Source organism: Heterodontus francisci, chromosome 26, assembly GCF_036365525.1.
Source record: "Heterodontus francisci isolate sHetFra1 chromosome 26, sHetFra1.hap1, whole genome shotgun sequence".
NCBI lineage: Eukaryota > Metazoa > Chordata > Chondrichthyes > Heterodontiformes > Heterodontidae > Heterodontus > Heterodontus francisci.
Window position 1 is genome coordinate 33,017,444 of NC_090396.1, and position 26,627 is coordinate 33,044,070.

A 26,627-nucleotide genomic window follows, 5' to 3' on the forward strand; every position below is an offset into this window, starting at 1 on the left:
ACAGCAGTGAAGGGTCATGGGAAGTGCTGGTGAATTAGAGCTGCGTGTCATCAGTACATGTGTGCAAGCTGACCTCATGAGACACTGAAACAACTCTATTACCTGTGGCAGTGCTGTATACCACTAAGAAATCAGTATTTGATTTATAAATTGCAAACTAAGTAATAGGGAACAGAGGAGCCACAAATGTAGCTAACGAATACTATAACAAAAATATATTCCTTCTGAAAAGAAACAAGATCAAGATAGCAATTTTTTTTTTCAAACAAACATCTGTGTTTTCTATTGGACTATTGTCAGGTTACATTTAATGAAGTTACTTCATGAATAGCTGCATGAAATCTTCAATGAACCAATTATTGCAGACTGATATTGCTTTGTATGTAGCAACTACACCGTAAACCTTATAGCTCACTGAAGAAATGGTGACAAAATGAACCTGTATTCTCCCATTTTAATTGAAATTTACATCATTGCACTATGTTCAAGCTCAGCTGGCAATAATAGGCTATTACTTATTGATAAGCCAAAGCCACGAAGGACTAATTTCTGTGAATCTATATTGCTCTTCATTTAATAGGAAGAGCGATCCATGCACAGTAAACACATACAGGACATTCCAGATTCGTATGCCAAACCCAAGAGTGTCACATAAATTATGACACACCCAGCCCAAAATTTAAAAAACAAGCCTTTCTTAAAAAAGTAAACATTTTATTCGGAGTGCATTGACAGCAGATTTGCATAGAGTAATTACTCGTCACAGGAAGGGCCTAACCACCTTATGTGAATTGGTTTATTTCTTAGAAATTACTATCTGTTCTTCTACTTCAGAGTTCAAAATTAATTATTTATGCAATGCTTGTAGATGTCTAGAAGTACATTCTTTCAGTAGATAAAAGGACTACCTTCATGACCGGCTTGTGAAAACATGTTAAATAATGCATATTTTAGTTTAGTATAGTCTTTTTTTTTTACCTGGGCTCCTCGAGAGTAGGAACGGAAAATGGTGCAGAATCTGCCCTGTCCAGATGTATCCCTGAAGATAAAATGAAACAGTAAAACGTGAAATATTCTACAGTTTGGAAAAAAAAACCTAAACAGAAAAAAAGAACATTGCTATAATCAGAAAAAGAAACAGAATTATATGCACAGATTGTACAAGGACAGACTTGCAAGTATAATACAGGGAATACAAAATGGAAAGACTTCTGCAGCATCTTGCTCAGAATCTCTTTGGAGCTTAGAAATCATTTTAACACAGGGATAGACACAGACATGTTGCATCATGGATATCTGACAAAATTATTAACTCAGCCATGGACATAGAGTAATTAATCTGCATATAAAGTATATAGCCAATCTAATGACATCAAAATACAGTCTGATTTAAAAAACATTTCTCCCTACAAGTAAAGTAGATATGCATATAAACATCACAGGAGAGCAGCACAGCTGTATTAGCTAGCTAGCAAGCAAAATAGTATGCAACGCCAAAGCGACTTACTTTTGTTGACAGAATAGAGCTAGCTATACCATGTCACGGGGTGGTCGATGGACCTTATCAGATGACCTCTGTGGATTCACACTGTGTTAGGAGTGCAAATTCACCCAATAAACCAAGAAACTCAAGGAGAGGATTGTTATGGTGGTTATTAAGATCAGGCAGTAGAAACATCAAAAATAGGAAGACGGACCACTTTTCACAACGCTATCATCATAAGACAATTTAACCCATGATGGTCAATGTTTGTGCAACTTCTCCACCTGTTTCTAATATGTGTCTGAAGACAGGGAAGCAAACAAAAGGGCAGTGATTTCCAAATCAGGAGAATTTTATAGGATAGAGCAATTAGCATTTCAGAAGAGTCATGTAAAACAGAAAAGCAGAGAGGGCCAGGAAGGGACAGAGAGATTAACGGTAGATAGCCAAGACTAGTTTATTCATCTTGACAGGCTGTTAAACGAGATCCTGAATTTGAAAATACAGGAACAACAGAATCTCTCATGGACAAAATGTCATTTACTCAACAAAGTTAGTGAAAAAATTAGACAAACACATTTAGAAATAAAGAGAGCCCTTCAGTTCCTCCAATAAAGTGATTCTCTTAAATTCACTTCCGTCGAAATCTCAGTCTATCACTGTCAATTCTGATTAAGCTCTGACAAGATAATTATTAACAGAAAACTTCTCTACTAAAAGTTGAGTGATTACTGCATGTATTATTCAGTTACAAAATACTTAGTCACTAATTGTAAGATTGCACTCCAGACTAACCAATTTATGTCCAAGCCAAATCTCTTACCTGTCAGCAAAGGTGCATTTTAACGTTAAGTAATTATATAATATAGACAACTTTCAAATGGCATTCACCACTCAGGTTATCTGCGCTCATTACTGATCTTTGGCATACTTGTAAAACTTGTCCTTTAATCCAATTTGCAGGAAAAAAAAGTTAGTGACTGTTTCTCACATGGTCATTGAAACATCATAAATTTTTACTATGTCTTCCCAGACAGTTTCTAAAACTGCAAATGCAGCATAGATTTTGTTAAGTAATCGCAGACATTTCATTATAGATTAAGGTTTATTAAAGCTATCCGAAACATTGTATTTACTGACCATAGTATATAGGGCAGCAGCATCCTGTTTTTGCCAACATCACTCAGCCCCATTATACCATATTCTGGTATTCATGAGGAAGTTACAGTGCTGACCTCTGAAGATTCCTTGGATTTTGTTGCCTTTTTTCCCCTCAACACAAGTTCTGGGACAATGTGATTACAAATGGATAGCAGCAGAATTGCAACATTTATATAGAAGTAAAAGTCCAGCCACATCCAGCAATATGTCACTGAGATTGTGACCCAAGTGAAAGTTATGAGTGCCATAGCATAGAAATCATGACATTCCCGAAGTGACTTTTGCCATTTTAAAATGAGTTTACATAACACAAGCCTTTAAACTTGTGTTTCAAATTAACCTAGCTGCTAGGTTATTTTAAAGCACAAGGTGAAAGGCTTGGAGCAGGGGTCAGGGGTGTCCAACATTTTCACATGGAGGGCCACTTTACAAAATACAAAGATAAAGGCATTAAAGATTTATCTTAATATTAATCAGAACAACAATAAATATGCATTTTTGTGAAGAACCTTTAAATGAGACGAATAGTATATTGATGTACTTTCTCATCACTATGTTGGACACTAATTTAGTAAGATACCTGGCATTTTTTCTGCTTGTACAGGTATTCAATGTCTGTCTGCACACTTGTTATAGTGATGCAGAGTATTCCAGATAGATGTCCATCTGTCAGGAGTGATCTTGATTGCTTTCTCAGTGTGTCTCCCCCCTCTCTCTCACTCTCTCTGTGCACCCCACCCAGTCCCCTCCCTCTGTGACCACCCTCTCTCTTGCTCTCTCTCACATTGCCCTCTCGCTCTCACACTTTCTCTCTGTCACTGCCCTCTCCCTCCCTCTCTGCCCTCTCCCTCTCTCTGCCACCTCTCTCTTTGCCCTCTCACTGCTCTCTCCCTCTCTCTCTTTCACTGCCCTCCTCTCCCTCTCACACTGCCCCCCTCTCCCTCACACACTGCCCCCCTCTCCCTCACACACTGCCCCCCTCTCCCTCACACACACACTGCCCCCCTCTCCCTCACACACACACACACACACAGCCCCCCTCTCCCTCACACACACACACACACACTCAGCCCCCCTCTCCCTCACACACACACACAGCCCCCCTCCCCCTCACACACTGCCCCCCTCTCCCTCACACACACACACACTGCCCCCCTCTCCCTCTCTCACACACTGCACTGTCCGCTCCCTCTCACACACACTGCCCCCTCTCTCCCTCTCACACGCACACACTGCCCCCTCTCTCTCTCTCACACGCACACACTGCCCCCTCTCTCTCTCTCACACGCACACACTGCCCCCTCTCTCTCTCTCTCACACACACACACACTGCCCCCTCTCTCTCTCACACACACACACACTGCCCCCTCTCTCTCTCACACACACACACACTGCCCCCTCTCTCTCTCACACACACACTGCCCCCTCTCTCTCTCTCTCTCACACACACACTGCCCCCTCTCTCTCTCTCTCTCACACACACACTGCCCCCTCTCTCTCTCTCTCTCACACACACACTGCCCCCTCTCTCTCTCTCTCTCACACACACACTGCCCCCTCTCTCTCTCTCTCACACACACACACTGAATATTTCACTACGATAACATTGCCCATCTTTACCCCTGCTTAAAAACTTGCTAAAACTCTGCAGTGCGTACCAGTTCTCACTCACCTATCACTCCTGTCCTTGTTAACGCTTATTGACCCCCAGTCCCTCAACATCACCCCTGTATTTAAATCGCTTCGTGACCTCACCACTTCCTATCCCTTGAATCTCCTCCATCTCTACAACACCCAATATCATATTTCCTCTAGGTTTTTATGCAGCTCCCTCTCCCGTAATCCAACATTGCTTGTCACCTTCAGATAGTGGAGGGGGTTGAGAGAGGTAGTAGAGGTGGAGAGGGTGTTATCAGCATATCTATACCAGTAACCTGCCTCCCTCCCTCTGAGAGCATGACTACCCGACCCGAACACGACTGGGTCCAACGAAATGTGTCGGGTTCGGGTCGGGTCACTCTTCCGGGTCTGGCTTTCGGGCTCGGGTCAGGTCGGACACAATGACAGCCAGGACGTCAAGGTGAGAAACGTGCATCCAGACTCCACGAGTCTGCAGTGAGCAATTTCATCCAAGGTAGAGCACAACCTCTTTAATATAATCAACTTCATTCCGGTGGTCAGGTCGGGTCGGGTGCGGGAAAAAAAAATCAAAGGACTCGGGCCGGGTCAGATGTGGTCATGTCAGACTCAGGTCGGGTTTAAATTGCAGACCCGAGCAGGCCTTTATTCCCTCCCTCTCACAAAGTCATGGCTCTTCATATATGCTGTCAACTTGGCCTTGGTTTCCAAGCTAAAGAACTTCAAGTCATTGAGAAAACACTCACAGGAGATCTATGTTCTCCAGAAACCTACTTCAGAAAATGGAGACTCCAACCATATGCAGGCAAGACTGAACAACTCAAAGGCCAGGGAAAAACTTCATGTCCAGTTCTGCAGCCGAACACTCACCTAAAACCCAACACCAAAATACCTTGGCATCACTCTTGACTGTACATTGACCTATCTTCAACACCTCCAGAACACCAGAGCTAAGGTCACGAAGAGAGTGAACCTCATAAGAAATTGGTGGGTACCACCTGGGGCAGCAGAACCAAAACACCACTAGCTCAGGAGCCGCCACACAAACATGATAGATATCCACCTCTGGGAAGTCATGAGGATTATTTCTGGAACGTCGAGACCAACACAGCTCGAGTGACTTCCTGTGCTAGCACACAATGAACCTCCTGATATCCGCAGGGAAAATGTTCCCCTCAAAGAATACCATCGGCTGCCAGCCAGCGAAGCACTCCCATTGATACAAGACCTCAAAAAAAAAAACCCCACACACTCTCCTGAAATCTCGTAACCCCTACTGGAACACAGTCCACACCCTACAAACAGACGACAGCCCCACCTCCTGATGGTGCACCTCTCGGTTAACTTCTAACATCACCAACCGCAACCTGGTAACTGACCTGAGTGGTGAAGTCCCAGGTTTCAACCTCCCACGGAAAATCTGGACAACCCTCAACTGCTTGAGGATGGGCCAGGGAAGATGTGGCCACTTGCTCCACAAGTGTGAGGTTATCCATTTTGGTCAGAAGAATAGAAAGGCAAATTATATAAATGGAGAGAAACTTCAGAGTGCTTCGGTGCAGAGGGATCTGGATGTCCTCGTGCATGAATCGCAGAAAACTTGCATGCAGGTGCAGCAGGTAATAAGGAAGGCAAATGGAATTTTGGCATTTATTGCTAAAGGAATAGAGTATAAAAGTAGGGAAGTGTTGCTACAACTGTACAAGGCATTAGTGAGACCGCACCTGGAGTAATGCGTAAAGTTTTGGTCCCCTTACTTGAGGAGGGATGTAGTTGCATTGCGGCAGTTCAGAGGAGGTTCACTAGATTGATTCCAGAGATGAGGGGTTTGTCTTATGAAGAGAGATTGAGCAGTTTAGGCTTTTTCTTCCTGGAGTTTAGAAGAATGAGAGGAGATCTAATTGAGGTATAGAAGATGATTAAGGTGATTGACAAAGTTGACGTAAAGAGGATGTTTCCTCTTGTGGGGCAATCTACAACGAGAGGTCATAGTTTTAGGATAAGGGGTAGCAGATTTAAAACAGAGATGAGGAGAAATTACTTCTCTCAAAGGGTTGTGAGTCTATGGAATTCACTACCCCCAGAGTGCGGTTGATGCCGGGACATTGAGTAAACTTGAGGAGATAGACAGATTTTTAATTAGCAAAGAGTTGAAGGGTTATGGAGAACGGGCAGGAAAGTGGAGTTGAGGCTGAGATGAGATCAGCCATGATCTTATTAAATGGTGGAGCAGGCTCGAGGGGCTGAATTGCCTACTCCTGCTCCTAGTTCTTATGTTATGTGGAACATGAGGACCAGCTCAAATTGTGATTGTGGCCATTGAAGTCAGACCATCGCCCAGATATTGAACTCTTGCCCTGAGAAACCCATTCCTGGTGGCATCACAACCGTGCACATTGCATCAGCTGAAACTGTTGAATGGATCTATTTGGCTAAAGCTAAGGAGCAAAAAAGGTTCAGTTATACAGCTTGGTATTGGCTATAGGCCACCAACTAGTGGGAAGGATGTAGAGGAACAAATTTGCAAGAAAATTACAGCGAGGTGCAAAAATTACAGGGTCGTTAGAATGGGGGACTTCAATTTTCCAAACATCGACTGGGATAGTAGTAGTGTAAAGGGCAGTGAGGGGCAAGAGTTCAGGAAAATTTTCTACAGCAGTATGTTTCTAGTCCAATGAGAAAGGAGGCACTGCTAGACCTGGTTCTTGGGAATGAGGTGGGCCAAGTGGATCAAGTGTCAGTAGAACATTTATGGGACAGTGATCATTGTATCATAAAAGGTTTAGGCTTAGTTTTAGGTTAAGGGCTGGCAGATTTAAAACAGAGATGAGGAGAAATTACTTCTCTCAAAGGGTCGCGAGTCAGTGGAATTCACTACCCCAGAGTGCGGTGGATGCCGGGACATTGAGTAAATTTAAGGAGGAGATAGACAGATTTTTAATTAGTTAGGACAAAGAACAATCCAGAGTAAGAATAATTATCTGGCAGAAAGCCAACTTCAATGGAGTAAGAACAGATCTGGGACGAATAAATTGGAGTCAAAGGTTGGCAAGGAAAATGGTAGCTGAATAATGGGCTACCACCAAAGAAGAGATAGTTCGGGCACAGTCAAGATATGTCCCCTCAAAAGCTCCCTGGATGACAAAAGAGGTCGAGATTAAGATAAAGAAGAAAAAGTGTGCTTACGACAGATGCCAGGTCGAAAATACTATCGAGAACCAGGCTGAATTTAGAAGGATCAGTGGGGAATTGAAAAAGCAAATAAGAGAAGCAGAGAGAGAACATGAAAAGAGACTGGCAGTTAACATAAAAAGGAATCCCAAAGTTTTCTATTGACATATAAATAGTAAAAAGGTGGTAAGAGGAGGAGTGAGGCCAATTAAGGACCAAAAAGGGGACTTGCACATTGAGTAAATGAATACTTTGCATCTGTCCTTATTAAGGAAGAAGATGCAACCCAGGCAATGGTAAAAGGAGGCGGCAATTCAGACACTAGAAGAGTTTAAAATTGATGAAGAGGTATCGGATAGACTGTCTGTACTTAAAAGTGGATAAGGCACCAGGATCGGATGAGATGCATCCAAGGATACTGAGGGAAATGAGAGTGGAAATTGCGGAGGCACTGGCCATAATTTTTCAGTCTTCCTTAGATTCGGCGGTGCCAGAGGACTGAAGAATTGCAAACGTTACACCCTTGTTCAAAAAAAGGGTGTAAAGATAAACCCAGCTACAGGCCAGTCAGTTTAACATCGGTGGTGGGAAAACTTCTAGAAAGAATATTTTGGGACAAAATTAATAGTCACATGGACAAATGCGGGGTAATTAAAGAAAGCCAGCATGGATTTCTTAAGGGAAAATCATGTTAAACCAACTTGCTGGAGTTTTTTGAAGAGGTCACAGAGAGGGTTGATGAGGGCAATGCAGTTGATGTGGTGTACATGGATTTCCAAAAGGCGTTTGAAGCAGTGCCGCACAACAGACCTGTGAACAAAGTTATAGCTCATGGAATAAACGGGACAGTAGCAACATGGATATGGAATTGGCTGAGTGACAGGGAACAAAGAGTGGTGGTTAATGGATGTTTTTCAGACTGGAGGAAGGTTTGTAGTGGAGTTCCCAAGGGGTCAGTGTTGGGACCCTTGCCTTTCCTGATATATATTAATGACCTAGGCCTTGGCGTACAGGACACAATTGCAAAGTTTGCAGGTGATACAAAACTTGGAAGCATTGTGAACCATGAGGAGTATACTGTAGAACTCCAAAAAAACATAGTGGGGGATTCAGCGATGGGAATGCTATTGAATGTCATGGGGAGATGGTTAGATTCTCTCTTGTTGGAGATGGTCATAGCCTGGCACTTATGTGGCACAAATGTTACTTGCCACTTATCAGCCCAAGTCTGGCTGCATTTCTACACAGACTGCTTCAGTATTTGAGGAGTCGCGAATGGTGCGGAACATTGTGCAATCATCAGCGAACATCCCCACTTCTGACCTTATGATTGAAGGAAGGTCATTGATGAAGCAGCTGAAGATGGTTGGGCCTAGGACACTACCCTGAGGAACTCCTGCAGTGATGTCCTGGAGCTCAGATGATTGACCTCCAACAAGCACAGCCATTTTCCTTTGCGCGAGGTATGACTCCAACCAGCGGAGAGTTTTCCCCCTGATTCCCATTGACTCCAGTTTTGCTAGGGCTCCTTGATGCCATACTCGGTCAAATGCTGCCTTGATGTCAAGGGCAGTCACTCTCACCTCAGCTCTTGCATTCAGCTCTTTTGTCCATGTTTGAACCAAGGCTGTAATGAGGTCAGGAGCTGAGTGGCCCTGGCAGAACCCAAACTCAGCTTCACGGAGTAGGTTATTGCTAAGCAATTGCTGCTTGATGGCACTGTTGATGACACCTTCCATCACTTTACTGATGATTGAGAGTAGACTGATGGGGCGGTAATTGGCCGGGTTGGAATTGTCCTGCTTTTTGCGTACAGGACATACCTGGGCAATTTTCCACATTGCCGGGTAGATGCCAGTGTTGTAGCTATACTGGTACAGCTTGGCTAGTGGTGCAGCATGTTCTGGAGCTCAGGTCTTCAGTACTATTGCTGGAATATTGTCAGGCTTTGCAGTATTCAGTGCCTTCAGTCGTTTCTTGATATCACGTGGAGTGAATCGAATTGGCTGAAGTCTGGCATCTGTAATGCTGGTGACTTCAGGAGGGGGCCGAGATGGATGATCAACTCGGCACTTCTGGCTGAAGATTGTTGCAAATGCTTCAGCCTTATCTTTCGCACTGATGTGCTGGGCTCCCCCATCATTGAGGATGGGGATATTTGTGGAGCCACCTCCTCCAGTTAGTTGTTTAATTGTCCACCACCATTCACGGCTGGACGTGGCAGGACAGCAGAGCTTAGATCTGATCCGTTGGTTATGGGATTGCTTAGCTCTGTCTTTCGCATGCTGCTATGCAGTTTGGCATGCAAGTAGTCCTGGGTTGTAGCTTCACCAGGTTGACACTTCATTTTGAGGTAAGCCTGGTGCTGCTCCTGGCATGCTTTCCTGCACTTCATTGAACCAGGGTTGGTCTCCTGGCTTGATGGTAATGGTAGAGTGGGGGATATGCCGGGCCATGAGGTTACAGATTGTGGTTGAGTATAATTCTGCTGCTGCGGATGGCCCACAGTACCTCATGGATGCCCAGTTTTGGATTTCTCGAACTGTTCGAAATCATTTAGCACGGTGATAGTGTCACATAACACGATGGACGGTATCCTCAATGTGAAGGCGGGACTTGGTCTCCACAAGGACTGTGCGGTGGACACTCCTACCAATACAGTCATGGACAGAAGCATCTGCAGCAGGCAGATTGATGAGGACAATGTCAGGCTGTTGATTATCTAGTCTGTGGGACAGCTCTCCCAACTTTGGCACAAGCCCCAAGATGTTAGTAAGGAGGACTTTGCAGGGTCGACAGGGCTGGGTTTGCCATTGTCGTTTCTGGTGCCTAGGTCGATGCTGGGTGGTCCGTCCGGTTTCATTCCTTTATATTGCCTTCATAGCGGTTAGGTACAACTGAGTGGCTTGCGAGGCCATTTCAGAGGGCATGTAAGAGTTAACCACATTGCTGTGGGTCTGGAGTCACATGTCGGCCACACCAGGTAAGGACAGCAGATTTCCTTCCCTAAAAGGACATTAGTGAACCAGATGGGTTTTTACAACAATCGACAATGGTTTCATGGCCATCATTGCACTAGCTTTTAATTCCAGATTTATTAATTACATTCAAATTCCACCTTCTGTTGTGGTGGGATTCGAACCCATGTCTCCAGATCAATACCCTGGGTGTCTGGGTTACTAGTGATAATACCACTACGCCACCGCCTACCCATGTTATAAAGCATGGCACCAAAAGTAAAATCCATTTTGAAATGCAGACAAATTTTCCTGTTTTGGGGCTATTGAATTGCCTGCACATTATGACTGCAGGAAAATAGTGCAAGGAGGATTGTATGCCCTTAATGGAGCCTGTTTGATTATTTTTTTTGTCTATTTAACTAAAGTGCACTCCCTCCTGATTTTCTTGTATTAACTGTGTCTAGATGTGTAATTTGTCTCAGGAACAGAAAAATATCTACTATTCCCTTCACTGAGAAATAGAAATGAATTCAGAATTAAAATGCATTCAGAAAAACTGCTCCTCTTAAGCCATTCATTGCTTAAGATGACAGGAAATCAAGGGCACAGCATTTGACTTCTGCTAGCAGGCTCATATTGCACTACCTGGTCCCAGAGAAGGATTCTCTCCCTGGTTATAATTAGATAGAGGTGTCACAACTTCACTAATTATCTCGTTTGTAGAGGATTATCTGATTATTGTAGCAGTCAGCGAGTGTTTATATGAAGTGGAATACAGAACATAATCATGGATAAATAATATAAATCTTGTTTTAATATTCTGCTCAAGTTACGTTGGACAGCCGGTGTAATTCAAGTGTAGTGACTTGACAAATTCTTCAGGAATCCCTCTGTTGCCTTGCGGCTCTCACTTGCAACTTTTGTCATGTTCCACTGGAAATAATGTTGGGCATACAAGCCAATTAGAAATAGACTTAAACAATAGAAAATATGTCACACAACATATTTTCTATCGCTTGTGCCTGAGTAATATTTGGTGCAAGAAACCACAGTGCTTTCCTGGTGTCCAACATTGCCATGTGCGTTGCAGTGTTTGGGAGACAGTGGCGGGTGTTGGTGAAAAGGAGAGAGCAGTTTAAAAATTAAAGGATTTGAAAGCCAATGCCAAACATGTCACAAACAAACCCTACATTTTGTTCCCAATTCGCTAGCCACAGTATTGTAGCAGATAACCAAATTAAAAGCAAAATACTGCAGATGCTGGAAATCTGAAGTAACAAAAAAATGCTGGAACTATTCAGCAGGTCTAGCAGCATCTGTGGAGAAAGAAGCAGAGTTAATGTTTCAGATCAGTGACCTTTCATCAGCAGATAGCCAAATCCTGCTGCTCACAGGGAGAATTCCAGGTGAAGACCAGGGAAGCTGCCAAAACTATAAAATGATCCACAACATGGAACACTGTCATGGAGTTAGGGATGCATCCTTGTGCAAGACAGAATTCCCACATAGCTGCACTTCCATGGTGTTAATTCAGTGCCACATTTTTAAAGGCAATAATAATGTGAAGTATTCCTACTCCCAATGGTTTAGTGAATAAACATATCACTTGATGTGGTACTGAACCAAAAAGACCCAGATTCAATTCTGAACTGTACTGGATTAGCTGAGAGGTGGGAAGGGGAGGAAAGAGAGGGGTGGGGAGAAACAGTAGATGGGGGCTAAAAAAAGAGGTAGGGTGTCCTTCTTGTAGTTAACCCATCCTTTGCGCATCTTCTGAGATGGTGCACATGCATGTCTTCCAAAATCACTCGCAGTCACGCGAGTGCAGACCAGCAAAGACAGCAGCTGAAAGGAGGATTCAAAACCAGGAATAAAAATGAATCACGAGCTTCAGAATCACATACAGATTAGATACTTGGAATATTTTGAAGAGTCATGCCAGGCTGTGTCCTGTATTTTAAATTCTAAACCAACTTGGTGCATTGAAGTAAAAACTAAAAATGCTGGAAATACTCAGCAGGTCTGGCAGCATCTGTGGAGAGAGAAGCAGAGTTAACGTTTCAGGGTTCTGATGAAAAGTCACTGACTTGAAACGTTAACTCTGCTTCTCTCTCCACAGATGCTGCCAGACCTGCTCAGCATGTCGAGCAATTTTTGTTTTATTTCAGATTTCCATCATCTGCAGTATTTTGCTTTTATTTTGGTGCATTGAAGGCTGTCCATAGTTTGTAATTTGGGAGTGCCTGTGCTTTCAAGCTGCAGCTTGTAATTTTTATGTGAATTATTTGGGACTGTCAATGAGTGATTGTTTGTTCAGGTTTCACATACTATTATTATTCTTGCTGTTTTTACTACAGCAAAAACACGTTAATGTAATGGCTTTAACGGAGCAAGATGCCTCAAGGGGCTTTACAGTTGAAGGTCAGATCTATGCAGGAGTTGGAAAAGACTAGGTGAGGTGGCTGAAGGTGCTATTGGAAAGGTAGATTTTATAGCAGATTTAAGGGGAGGACAAATATAGATAAACAAAGGGATTTAAAGAGTTCCACAGTGTGGGCAACAGATGGTTAAGTGAAAAGAGACAGTAATGTGTAATACATCAGAATTAGAAAATTGGAGGGTAAAGGTTAATTTGTAGGGCTGGAGAAAATTACAAAGGTTGGGAGCATCACCAAGTTCGAGAGAGGAGAGACTGCTTGGCAATCTGAAGATAAAGCTGAGGATTTTGAGATTGGTTTGTTAGTAGATGAGGAGTAAATGAAGATCAGCAAGGATGGGGTGATAGGTGAGTGCAACTGTGTGTGGGATAGGATGAGCATAGCGGAGCCCTGGAGGAGATGTTGTTTTCAGAGGATAGAATGGCGAGAAGAGTATGGCAAAATTAAGTCCGGAGGTGTGCATGAGTTTAGGTGGCACCAGTGATAAGGGGGAGTGAAGTAGCAACATGTAATTGTTATTATTAGAACTACATGATCAGAATAGCTTAATGCTTATGTAGTTACTGTGGACTAATGAGATATTTGGAAATACATAAATTTTCCCTTACCACATGCTTCACACCTGATTCTGCAATATTCTTCATGCCACTTGCTTCATAACCTATATAATAGCACTACTCTATTCTGCTGAGTGATAGAATGAAAGAGAGTATATACAGAATAAGAGAAAAAGTTTAAAAGGAGGCAAAAACATTAGACCTTTGCATTTGTTAAGACTAAGGGAGTAATATACTGTTAATTCAGTCCCACTACTCCATAAGTCATCGCATATTAGTAAAGTTTCCAGCCTACCAGAAAATAGCCGAATTAAACACTATTTGTCCCCCAGGATAAAGCACACCAAACCAGGTTTCTTCAACCAACAACAAAATGAAGTTTTTATTAATAACTAAGTCTTAAACGATAATGAGATAACTATATGTGAACGGATTCTTTTCATCTCTCTCTCTCTCTCTCTCGGAGAGACGTCGAGTGGCATACGACTATTCGACTGTGGGACACCTCACCCAACAGAAGAATTTCCTACCAGAACGTGACAAACTGAATTATTTTATTATTCCTCTTATTCATAAGAAACAGCTGTCAACCACAATCCTTCCTTCTAACAAGGCAAGGGAATATACAATGGATGGTAGGACTCTAGGAAGTACAGAGGGTCAGAGGGACCTTGGTGTACTTGTCCATAGATCACTGAAGGCAGCAGCACAGGTAGTAAGGTGGTTAGGAAGGCATATGGGATTCTTGCCTTTATTAGCCGAGGCATAGAATAGAAGAGCAGGGAGGTTGTGATGGAACTGTATAAAACGCTAGTTAGACCACAGCTGGAGTACCGTGTACAGTTCTGGTCACCACACTATGGGAAGGATGTGGTTGCACTGGAGAGGGTGCAGAGGAGATTCACCAAGATGTTGCTTGGGCTGGAGCATTTCAGCTATGAAGCGAGACTGGATAGGCTACAGTTGTTTTCCTTAGAGCAGAGAAGACTGAGGGGGGGGGGTCCTGAATGAGGTATACAAAATTATGAGGGGCATAGAAAGGGTACATAGGAAGATTTAAGGTAAGGGGCAGGAGGTTTCGAGGGAAATGAGGAAAACATTTTTCACCCAGAGAGTGGTTGGAATCTGGAACACACTGCCTGAAGAGGTGGTAGAGGCAGGAACCCTCACAACATTTAAGAAGTATTTAGATGAGCACTTGAAACGCCATAGCATACAAGGCTACGGGCCAAGTGCTGGAAAATGGGACTAGAATAGATAGCCTTGATGACTGACGCAGACTCGGTGAGCCAAAGGGCCTGTTTCTGTGCTGTATAATTCTATGAATCTATATACAGATTTATCACATTAATGGTTAAGACTTTTTTCTTCTAATAAATAGCTAATGTTGTTGTTGTTTGAAGAAACCTGGTTGGTGTGCTTTATTCTGTGGGACAAATAGAGTCTAATTGGCTATTCTTCGGTAGGTGGGAAAAATTTATTGATATGCTGTGACCCAAGGAGAGGTGAGACTGAACTAACAGTGCATTTCTCCTGCCTTGGTCAGAACAGTTGTCTGAAGGAACTATGAATAAATTAGCAATGAGGTACAATGCAAACAATACAGTTCCACTAAAAAATTAACTGTGTGAAATACTATGTATCAGCACACAATTTACTAAAATTATGACAATATAGAGGAACTGAGATGCTGTATTAGAAATAGAAGATACAATATCTAAATGTGTTCCAAGAGAACCCTCCCTCTAAATCCATTATGGTTGCCAAGCTTGTAACAAACCAGAATGTTCTAGTTTTTTCTAGTTTTTATTTCAACTTGCCAAAAAAAACAGAAATCTTAAATAAGGTTCTAACATTCATCAACTCTCAAATTCCACTTAAAGCAAACTTTTAACTTCTGTCATTAGCCTTAGCTGCTGCAGTGATTTGGCACTATACCAGTGTGACTGTGTACCCAATTTTTTTTTTCAAAAACATATAATTTAATCTTGAACTGAAAATAAAGCACCAGGAGAAAGAGCAACTTCATTCCTTGACAAGCACTTTTTCATATTGTTACATTAAAAAAAAACATGATAGATGGGAGCCCTAAAACTTAGTTTGCAAACTTGGGGGATCTCCATGTGGAATCAGCTACTTTCTGCTTTATGGGGATCTTCTAATGATTAGTGAATTGTTTGGTCATGCAGTCTATGCCTGCACGTATAAATTAAATATTATTACAGCGAAACCCTTAAACTAAGGGCGGCACAGTGGCGCAGTGGTTAGCACCGCAGCCTCGCAGCTCCAGGGACCCAGGTTCAATTCTGGGTACTGCCTGTGCAGACTTTGCAAGTTCTCCCCGTGACCGCGTGGGTTTTCGCCGGGTGCTCCGGTTTTCTCCCACAGCCAAAGACTTGCAGGTGATAGGTAAATTGGCCATTGTAAATTGCCCCCAGTGTAGGTAGGTGGTAGGGAATATGGGATTACTGTAGGGTTAGTATAAATGGGTGGCTGTTGGTCGGCACAGACTCGGTGGGCCGAAGGGCCTGTTTCAGTGCTGTATCTCTAAATAAAAAAAAATAAAAAAATAAATCAAAGTGAAATTTAAAATCAACATCGAAATTACAAAACAGATAACTAATGGCACAACATATCTGGAATTCAATCCAGTGGTTTGGGTGACAACAAACTAAAATGATAGATATTTCCTGTTGTATAAAATCAGTTCCATTCTGTTAAAATATGCTCAACAGTTGCCAACTAGGCAGCTTTGCTGTTTTTTCTCATTTTATTCTTTTTTGCAGCACTAGCATTCCCAGTTGAGAGTTCCATTTACCTACAACTCTGCATTTTTGAAAAATTTTCACTACATTCCCAGTGGCACAGCGACGCAATGGTTAGGGCGGCACAGTGGCGCAGTGCTTAGCACTGCAGCCTCACAGCTCCAGCGACCTGGGTTCAATTCTGGGTACTGCCTGTGTGGAGTTTGCAAGTTCTCCCTGTGGCTGCGTGGGTTTTCGCCGGGTGCTCCGATTTCCTCCCACAGCCAAAGACTTGCAGGTTGATAGGTAAATTGGCAATTGTAAATTGCCCCTAGTGTCGGTAGGTGGTAGGAGAATGGTGGGGGTGTGGTAGGGAATATGGGATTAATGTAGGATTAGTATAAATGGGTGGTTGATGGTCGGCACAGACTCGGTGGGCCGAAGGGCCTGTTTCAGTGCTGTATCTCTAAAAACAAAAAAAAATAAATTCCCCTGGTGGTATATTTCCTATTCTCTCTGTGGCCTCCAACAAACTGTTCAGTTTCTACTAGCTTTCTCCAGTTCAGCATCGGGAATTCAGCGTGAAATATCATCAATCAGTGGCATGCCACTGTTTCAGTGCACTGCTCCCTCCTTTCTGGCAGTGACATTGCTGAAAGATCAGGTAAAGGAAATTTTAAAAAAATCACAAGGAATAACATTTAAAGGATAGGAAAAACAAAATAGAAAGTAAAGATATATGTAGCTTCCAGTATGTGCAAATGCGCCATACTGCGAGCCTTACTGAATCTTAAATTGGTTATCAGCATAATTCTTAGCACACTTAGCAAATGTTGTCCAATTGCAGAATCACATCTAACGCTGGACACTGTGTTTTGAGTTTTGCAAGTACGGGCTGGTTGGGCACGGCCAGTACACTGCCCGTTGCAAACAGCCTTACATGTCTTAATGGGCTCCATCCTGCGTTCAAATTCACCTTTGAAATGGAGCAGTCAAATGAGCTCCCTTTCCTTGACGTACTCGTTGAGAAATCTGTTAAGATGTTCTCTACCACGGTACACCGCAAACCTACCTTCACTGGTCAATACGCGGGTTGGGATTCTTACAGTTCCATGCGCTATAAGATTGGCCTCATCGGTAACCTTGTAAATAGGGCCTTGAGCCATTTGCTTACCATGCAAGCTTGATGCTGAAATAGGGCGAATCAAAGACATCCTGCGTGACGAAGGCTACCCTGATCAGATCATTTCTCGCTGCATATCGCGCAAACTTATGAATGGGCCTAAAGCCGTCTTTTTCGACCCTGAAAAGTGCCCAGACTATCTCAAATTACCCTGGCAGGGCAATGTATCCCAAACATTTGAGCAACAGGTAAAGCTAGCTGTTTCACACTACTACTATGCAGTAGCAACACGTATGGTGTTTGTCACCAACAGGATGCTGCCATCAAGCCAAAAAGACGTCCTGCCTATCACACAAATGAGTAATGTGATACATTAATTTCAATATCAGTGAGATGCTAGGTATATAGGCCGTATGTCCCAAAGACCTGCTGGATTGTATCAAACAACTTGTCCCTTCTGCTGTTCGCAACGGGCAATGTACTGGCCGTACCCAACCAGCCCGTGCTTGCAAAACTCAAAATATAGTGTCCAACATTAGATGTGATTCCGCGACATTTGCTAAATAATCCACAGTGTGCTAAGAATTATGCTGACAACCAATTTTAGATTGTTAGTTGGGCTCGCAGTGTGGTGCATTTGCGTGTACTGGAAGCTACATTTATCAATACACAGTGCCCTGTTCTTTGCAGACAGAAAGAATATGTACAAACATTACGCCTGTTTCAGCTGAACAAAGTAAGCGACAGCCATTCGCTGGTTCATTCCTCAGGGCAATGCCTTGACCAATCAGAGTCAAGCGGTCTGGTTTAAATTTCAAACAAAGCTTGGCAGTTAATTGTCAGTCATAGTAAACTGGTGCATTCTCCATGGCAACGTCTCTACCAATCAGAGTTCACTTGCCACTCTCTTCTCATGCAGTACCAAGTTGTTGTTTTCCCTTACATTGGTTATTCTTGCAGTTTGTTCTAATGAGTACAAGGTGAAAAGCTTCAACAACATGTCTCTATTTTCAGCAATTCTCAAGTTCTGTACTACTAAACGACTTTAAGTAAAGATAAAATAAAAATGAACCTTGCTACTGGGCTGGTTAAGAATCCAATTGCTTGATAGGTCATTTAATAATGGTATTGTTCCACATCGCTTCTTGTGGTTTGCTGCAGTATTATTTTTAAGGGGAAAGTGGTCTATGTAATACTCCACCGGTGTGTTTATGTTATTCATTATCGTTTTCTTAGGGAAGACCATGGTCAACCTATATTAGACAGCATGCATGAGAACATACAAATTAGGAGTGAGAATAGGCCACTTGGCCTCTCAAGCCTGCTCCGATATTCAATAAGATTATGGCTGATCCGCTTGTAACCTCAACTCCACATTTCCACCTACCCCCCAATAACCTTTCACCCCCTAGCTTATCAAAAATCTATCTACCTCTGCCTTTAAAATAATCAAGGACTCTGCTTCCACTGCCTTTAAGAGGAAGAGAGTTCCAAAGACTCACGACTTTCTGAGAAAAAATTTCTCATCTCTGTCTTAAATGGGCCACCCCTTATTTTTAAATAGTGATGCCTAGTTCTAGATTCTCCCACAAGGGGAAACATCCTTTCCACATCCACCCTGTAAAGACCCCTCAGGATCTTATATGTTTCAATCAAGTTGCCTCTTACTCTTCGAAACTCCAGCAGATACAAGCCTAGCCTGTCCAACCTTTTCTCATAAGCCAACCCGCCCATTCCAGGTATTAGTCTATGGAAGACTTCTTAAATATGACTTAACAAATGAAGTTGATTTTTATAAAACATTGGAAGACAGGGTGCCCATTTATAATGTACTAATTTTCAAAGCATGTTTGCCTTCTGCATCTCATGTGAAAGGGAGGGCAAGATTCTGTGTGTTTTTTTTATACATAGGATTTCCTAATCTTCTATTTTGGGCACTTTTTTTCAGAGATATTATTGGGCTATACATTATTATGCTGGATAAAAGAAGGTACAATTTTCAGTGGCTTTACGACTAAGCAATTATTTTGGTGCGAATGATGGTTGACTGAAGTGTTCTCTAGTCACCTTTTGTCCCTTGCATACTGTGTTGTTTTATTGCAAATCCTTTCTATTTCATTGACTTGATTTGATGGAAACAATGGTTGAGATGTTTCTTTTAGATGGAATAGTGGGAGATTGTTTGCATGGGTGTGTTTTTCTTCAAATTATTTCATCTTGCACACATATGTGTGTATACAATACATGATATTAAGTTTCCTCCATATTGCTGGATGTGGGTCTATTCAAGTTTTAGTCACATGACAAGAAGCCTAGAACATGATTATGCATTGCTAAATATTTTTCATTGTTGGGGTGATATTGTGGGAGTTGTATCATTAAGGTTTGTTTCTAATGCATAGAAAGTTTATGATTTATTTTACGTCATGCTACTTTAATGGTTTGTAAAAGTTTAGGCATAAACTTGGAAATAAATCTTGTTGTATCAGTAAGTCTTGGAGGTTTTTGCTATTGTTTGACATCTCCATTAATTTTTGAAGGTTCTGAACTCGGGTGCTCAAAGAATATATGAGTTGTATTCATGGAACTGCACTAGCAATCCTGAAGTTGCGTTCTAATCCCACTATGGTAAATTGTGGGTTTGCATGAAGAAAAAATGACCCTGAAATCTGCTGGATTGTTGCAAGAACCCAACTAGTTCATTTATGTCCTTCAGAGAAAGGAATCTGCCAACTATAACTAGTCTAGTTATGCTGTTGATTCTTAATCTCCTTAGGGCAACCAAAGACTGCTTTGTCAGTGTTGCTCACATGCCAGGAACAAAGAAAAAGATTTAGGTTTTACTGGACGTTACAGATTATTTTCTTATTACGTACGCTCTTAGTTTCTGTTAATGTAAAGGGTTTTAATTCTCTCGTCAATTGACATAAATTGCTACCTTTTGTCACGCCAACTTGCTTTGTTGAATGATAATTTTCTTGAATCCACTGACTGGAGATCTGAATTTATCTATTTTTTTTTTTTAAAAAGAAATTTAAAAAAGAACGGATAAAAGATGACTTTGCTAGCAGCTTAAAATGGCCACCTAATTTGAAACACTGTGTCTTACATAGCAAGGCCTGTGAAGAGGGAGATGAAATGTCTGCTCATCCAGCAGGAACCATGACCTAGGAAGTTCAAGGGAACTGCTTGTCCTTTTTCTTTTAGCAAGAAAGAATACTGCGAACGACTATGCTTGAATCACTGAGTGACTGTCATGTGACAAGCCCCTCCCCATCTGTGGTTTTAAGCTGGTGTTTTCTCTGCAGCAGCAAGCAGAAGCATCTGGACTCTAACATGTACAAACCCAGGTTGGAGGCCTCTCTATCTCTCTCCATTCTAGCTTGCAAGCTTCAAATCCTGCCTGTTGACTGTCCACCTTTGTATACTCTGGATACAATTAGAAAACCCGTTGGAGGAAATCATCCACATCGCTGTCTCCAAGAGACCCACTGAATCAGTCATCTATCTCCTCAAACTAAAAGCTTCAGGACCACTGAATTCAGCTAGAAGTCAACAGAATCACCAAACCTCACAAACTATATACCCCTTTTTCTATGGATTCTAAATCAACCAATCTACCTTTCCTCACTCTGTAACCAATGTGTGTGTGTGTGTGTGTGTGTGTGTGTGTGTGTAAACCTCTGGTCTATGTGTGAGAGTGAAAGTTGGTGTACAGTTTATTATTTTCATTAGTTCGATTTCGGTACAATAAAGTTAACCTCTTTCTTTGTTAAACTCAAGAAAACCTGTCCAATTGGTTCTTGTTATGATCATAGCAAGAAAGTAATCAAACAACTACTTAATTGGCCAGTACATCCACTTTAAAGAAGAATTAAACCAGTTGTGGTCAAACAAGGAGAGGGAAAAGAGGGAAGCCCTTCGACCCTCCTCACTTGACCGTAACACTTTTAAAAAGTAAGACATCAAGATTGTCTTCCTGTAAGTTGCTCATCCTTCTGAAAGAATGAGAAGCTCCATTATGGCTGAGTAGCAATTGTTTTTGCTTCTCATCAGTCATCCGAGTTTAAGGGAGGCAGGGGAGTGTGTGTGTTTTGTTTGTAGAACATTCCCATTAGACTTTCTAATAACAATGCTGCTGATAGCAATTCTCTCATATTGATCTCAACATGCTTTGAGATTTTTGCTCCTTTGTTCAAACACGACAGTGGATGGGGACTTGGACAGCGTCTTAAATCCCAGATTAGATAAACCATCAGGGCTTGGCTCACGCGGTCTGTGAATGGTGCTGCTTTCTTACATGAGTGGGGAATTCACCTTTGTGGATATGTACTGTAAATTTAATCCAACCACTTTGGCCACAATGGTTTATTCCAATCCACTGTAGGATTGACTTGAGTCCTGATCTCCATGGGTTTCTCCTGATCAATTAGCTGAATAGGGTTTTCAGATCATGTTCCAGTGGCCTTTAGTCTGGCTGTGCTGGAGCTTCGACAAAAGTCTAGGAGAAAGCAACTTAACGTCTATATTCTTGGAGATCTGCAGGAGATTCAAGAAAGTCTGTCTTCATTTCTGGAGTTTAACCATATTCCTGGGACAGAGTACACTTCCAGAGAAGAACAGGTGAAGGTCATTTTGTGTGGAAAGATCAATTTCAGAGAATGGATTCAACAGTTAAAATCCACCTGTGAAGTTAGTTGGACTTGCGAATTTTTTGATTTTTTTTTTCAGGAAGCCAGGTGGAACTGAATTTGCTTTTGCAAGGTCTATCTGGAAAGCTTTTATGAGCATGGACATAACCTAGATCAGCATCTTTCCCATGACTGACTTAGAATTATCCTAGTGGTGACCTCGTGGAATCTTTTGACATTAACTCTAAATTTTGTAGTTTCTGTTATGACCTCTGAGTTGCAATGGACAGCTCCACCTGCAGTGGTTCAAACTCTACTCTGCTGAATTCTCCCATCACCTTGAAGAGGATTATTCTTTCAGGATTTAGGTCTTTTCAATGTGGCAGGATTCCAGGGCTGGAAGAATACCTGGTTGACTTCCATAAAAAGTTCCTTCCCAAAACAACTCCCCTTCTACTAGTTCAGAAGAAGGGTCACTGACCTGAAAAGTTAACTCTGCTTCTCTCTTCATAGATGCTGCCAGACCTGCTGAGTATTTCCAGCATTTCTTGTTTTTATTATCCCCTTCTACTATGTTTGGAAACCTCTTCCTTACATTGAGTACAAACCTAATGAGAGTGTGTAAAACAAATCCTCATGCTGAACATGATAAACATAAGAATTAGCTTCTATCCAGCACTGTTGCAAAGCACTTACCAGAGTTGTAATTTCACCCGACGTCCATCCAACAGAATTGTTGTTGTCTTGTAATCAATACCTGTCAGGAAAGAAAACAAGTGTTATCAGAAGAACTTTTTACCTGGAATGGATTTGATTATTCAACATTTAACAACATAATCGATAAAGAAACAGAAGCTATTTGCTGCAAATACAACTAGCCAGACTGTCTTTCAACCAATATTACTAACCAGTAATTCATCTCATGGTTGTTTTGGGCTAAGGTGGTGGCGGAGTACTGCTATGTATAAAATTACTGCTCTGTTTTCCTGTTGAGGGATAGAGACCTAGGCAGAGTGATTAAAGAGCTTCATGCTTTAGAAGCCTCCAAAGCTTCTTCACTAAGCTTAGCTTTCATGAGAGGACTAGAGTCCTAGGCCAGAGTGCGTTTACCTCCTTAGTAGCCTTCTTGCGCTATCTCTGCTTTAGGCCTCCTTGGATTCTCTTTTACATGAGGGATGTCGTATAAATGTAGATTGTTAGAATTCAGATTTCCTTTCTGTCTTGTCAGTGTTGAGGCCAAAGTGATTGCTCAAAATCACAGTTTTTTTGGGGAGAAGGGATGAGTGAGGAGTGCTTCTGTATGTGAGCTTCTGTGGTTGAATTAGTTTAGACCTGGTGTAATGCTGAGTATTTGAGTCACTGTGCTAACAAACATTCTCAATTAAATCACTTTCAAAGAAATTTCTTACAGTCTCTTCACAGCTGAAATGCTCCAGCCCAAGCAACATCCTGGTGAATCTCCTCTGCGCCCTCTCCAGTGCAATCACATCCTTCCTATAGTGTGGTGCCCAGAACTGTACACAGTACTCCAGCTGTGGCCTAACTAGCATTTTATGCAGCTCCATCACAACCTCCCTGCTCTTCTATTCTATGCCTCGGCTAATAAAGGCAAGAATCCCATATGCCTTCCTAACCATCTTATCTACCTGTGCTGCTGCCTTCAGTGATTTATGGACAAGTACACCAAGGTCCCTCAGTACTTCCGAGGGTCCTATCATCCACTGTATACTCTCTCGCCTGGTTAGTCTTCCCAAAATGAATCACCTCACACTTCTCAAAATTAAATTCCTTTTGCCACTGCTCTGCCCATCTTACCAGCCCATCTATATCGTCCTGTAATCTCAGGCTTTCTTGCTCACTATTTATATCACCCCCAATTTTCATGTCATCTGCAAACTTACTGGTCATACCTTCTATATTCACATCTAAATCATTAATGTACACGACAAACAGCAAGGGTCCCAGCACCAATCCTTGTGGTACACTGGTCACAGGCTTCCAATTGCAAAAACTACCCTCGACCATCACCCTCTGCCTCTTGCCACTAATTTTGGATCCAATTTGCCAAATTGCCGTAGATCCCATGGGCTCTTACCTTCTAGACCAATCTCACATGCGGGACCTTATCAAAAGCCTTACTGAAGTCCATGTAGACTAAGTCCATGTCCTGGGCCCAACCATCTTCAACTGCTTCATCAATGACCTTCCTTCAATCATAAGGTCAGAAGTGGGGATGTTCGCTGATGATTGCACAATGTTTAGCACCAATCGCGACTCCTCAAATACTGAAGCAGTCCGTGTAGAAATGCAGCAAGACCTGGACAATATCCAGGCTTGGGCTGATAAGTGGCAAATAACATTTGCGCCACACAAGTGCCAGGCAATGACCATCTCCAACAAGAGAGAATCTAACCATCTCGCCTTGACATTCAATGGCATTACCATCGCTGAATCCCCCACTATCAACATCCTAGGGGCTACCAGTGACCAGAAACTGAACTGGAATAGCGATATAAATACCGTGGCTACAAGAGCAGGTCAGAGACTAGGAATCCTGCAGCGAGTAACTCACCTCCTGACTCCCCAAAGCCTGTCCACCATCTACAAGGCACAAGTCAGGAGTGTGATGGAATACTCTCCACTTGCCTGGATGGGTGCAGCTCCAACAACACTCAAGAAGCTCGACACCATCCAGGACAAAGCAGTCCGCTTGACTGGCACACCATCCACAAACATTCACTCCCTCCATCACCGACGCACAGTGGCAGCAGTGTGTACCATCTACAAGATGCACTGCAGCAATGCACCAAGGCTCCTTAGACAGCACCTTCCAAACCAGCGACCTCTACCAACTAGAAGGACAAGAGCAGCAGATGCATGGGAACATCAAGACCTGCAAGTTCCCATCCAAGTCATACACCATCCTTGGAACTATATCGCCGTTCCTTCACTGTGGCTGGGTCAAAATCCTGGAACTCCGTTCCTAACAGCACTGTGGGTGTACCTACCTCACATGGACTGCAGCGGTTCAAGAAGGCAGCTCACCACCACCTTCTCAAGGGCAATTAGGGATGGGCAACAAATGCTGGCATAGCCAGTGACGCCCACATCCCATGAATGAATAAAAAAAAACATCAACGGCTTTACCCTCATCTACACACCTACTCACCTCCTCGAAAAATTCAATCAAATTGATCAGACGTGATCTTCCCCTGACAAAGCCATGCTGACTATCCTCGATTAATCTCTGCCTCTCCAAGTCGAGATTAATCCTGTTCTTCAGAATTTTTTCCAATAGTTTCCCTACCCCTGATGATAGACTCACTGGCCTGTAATTACCTGATTTATCCCTACTACCCTTCTTGAATAACGGTACCACATTTGCTGTCCTCCAGTCATCTGGCACTTCTCCTGTGGTCAGAGAGGATTTGAAAATTTGTGTAAGAGCCCCTGCAATCTCCTCCCTTGTCTCACATTTTTATGGGGATTTATCCACTTTTAAGCTCACTAAATATGCTAATACCTGCTCCCTTTCAATGCTAATTTGTTAAGAGTATATCACAATCCCCCTTCCTGATCTCTGTACCTACATCGACCTTCTCCATAGTGAACACAGATGTAAAGTAATCATTTAAAACCTCATCTACGTCCTCCGGCTCCACACATAGATTGCCACTTTGGTCCCTAATGGGCCCTACTCTTTTCCTGGTTATCCTCTTGCCCTTAATATACTTATAAAACACCTTGGGATTTTCCTTTTATCTTGCCCACCAGTGTTTTTTCATGCCCCCTCTTCACTCTCCTAATTACTTTTTTTTTTAAGTACCCCCCTACACTTTCCATACTCCTCTATGGCCTCCGCTGTTCTCAGCAATCTGAATCTGCCATAAGCTTCCTTTTTTTTCCCCTTATCCAATCCTCTATATCCCTTGACATCCAGGGTTCCCTGTTGGTCTTGTTGGTCCTACCCTTCATCTTTCCTGGAACATGGCCCTGAACTCTCACTATTTCCTTTTTGAATAACTCCCACTGGTCTGATGTAGACTTTCCTACAAGTAGCTGCTCCCAGTCCACTTTGGCCAGATCCTGTTTTATCATATTGAAATTGGCCTTCTCCCAATTCAGTACCTTTATTTCCAGTCCATCTTTGTCCTTTTCCATAACTACCTTAAATTTTACAGAGTTATGGTCACTATCCCCGAAATGGTCCCCTACTGACACTTCTACCGCTTGTCTGGCTTCATTCCCTAAGATTAGGTCCAGTATCGCCCCTTCTCTTGCAGAACTTTCTACGTGCTGGCTCAAAAAGTTCTCCTGGATGCATTTTAAGAATTCTGCCCCCTTTAAGCCTTTTGCACTCAGACTATCCCAGTTAACATTGGGGAAGTTGAAATCCCCTACTGTTATTACTCTATTATTTTTATGCCTCTCTCAGATTTGCCTACATATCTGCTCCTCTATCTCTTCCTGACTGTTTGGAGGCCTGCAGTACACTCCCAGGAAAGTGATTGCCCACCTTTTGTTTTTAAGTTCTACCCATATGGCCTCACTTGAGGAACCTTCTAAGTTATCAGCCCTCTTTACTGCAGTGATTGACTCCTTGATCAACAGTGCAATGCCACCTCCTCTTTCACACTCCCCCGTCACGCCTGAAGATTCTATACCCTGGAATATTGAGCTGCCAGTCCTGCCCTTCCCTCAACCATGTCTCTGTGATAGCA

At 42.5% G+C, this 26,627-nt stretch overlaps 1 protein-coding gene across 2 annotated transcripts in view; it reads right to left on the bottom strand.

Annotated features, from left to right (window-relative positions):
* LOC137384248 (ras-related protein Rab-40B) overlaps positions 1–26,627 on the bottom strand; it is a 164,334-nt gene that overhangs the window by 45,947 nt on the left and 91,760 nt on the right. For both annotated transcript variants that reach the window (XM_068057989.1, XM_068057988.1), the window contains exons 2-3: positions 22,603–22,663; positions 979–1,039 (exon numbers count right to left, since the gene is read on the bottom strand). In XM_068057989.1, coding sequence (XP_067914090.1) covers positions 979–1,039; positions 22,603–22,663 — 122 coding nt within the window. The remainder of the gene's footprint in view (positions 1–978; positions 1,040–22,602; positions 22,664–26,627) is intronic.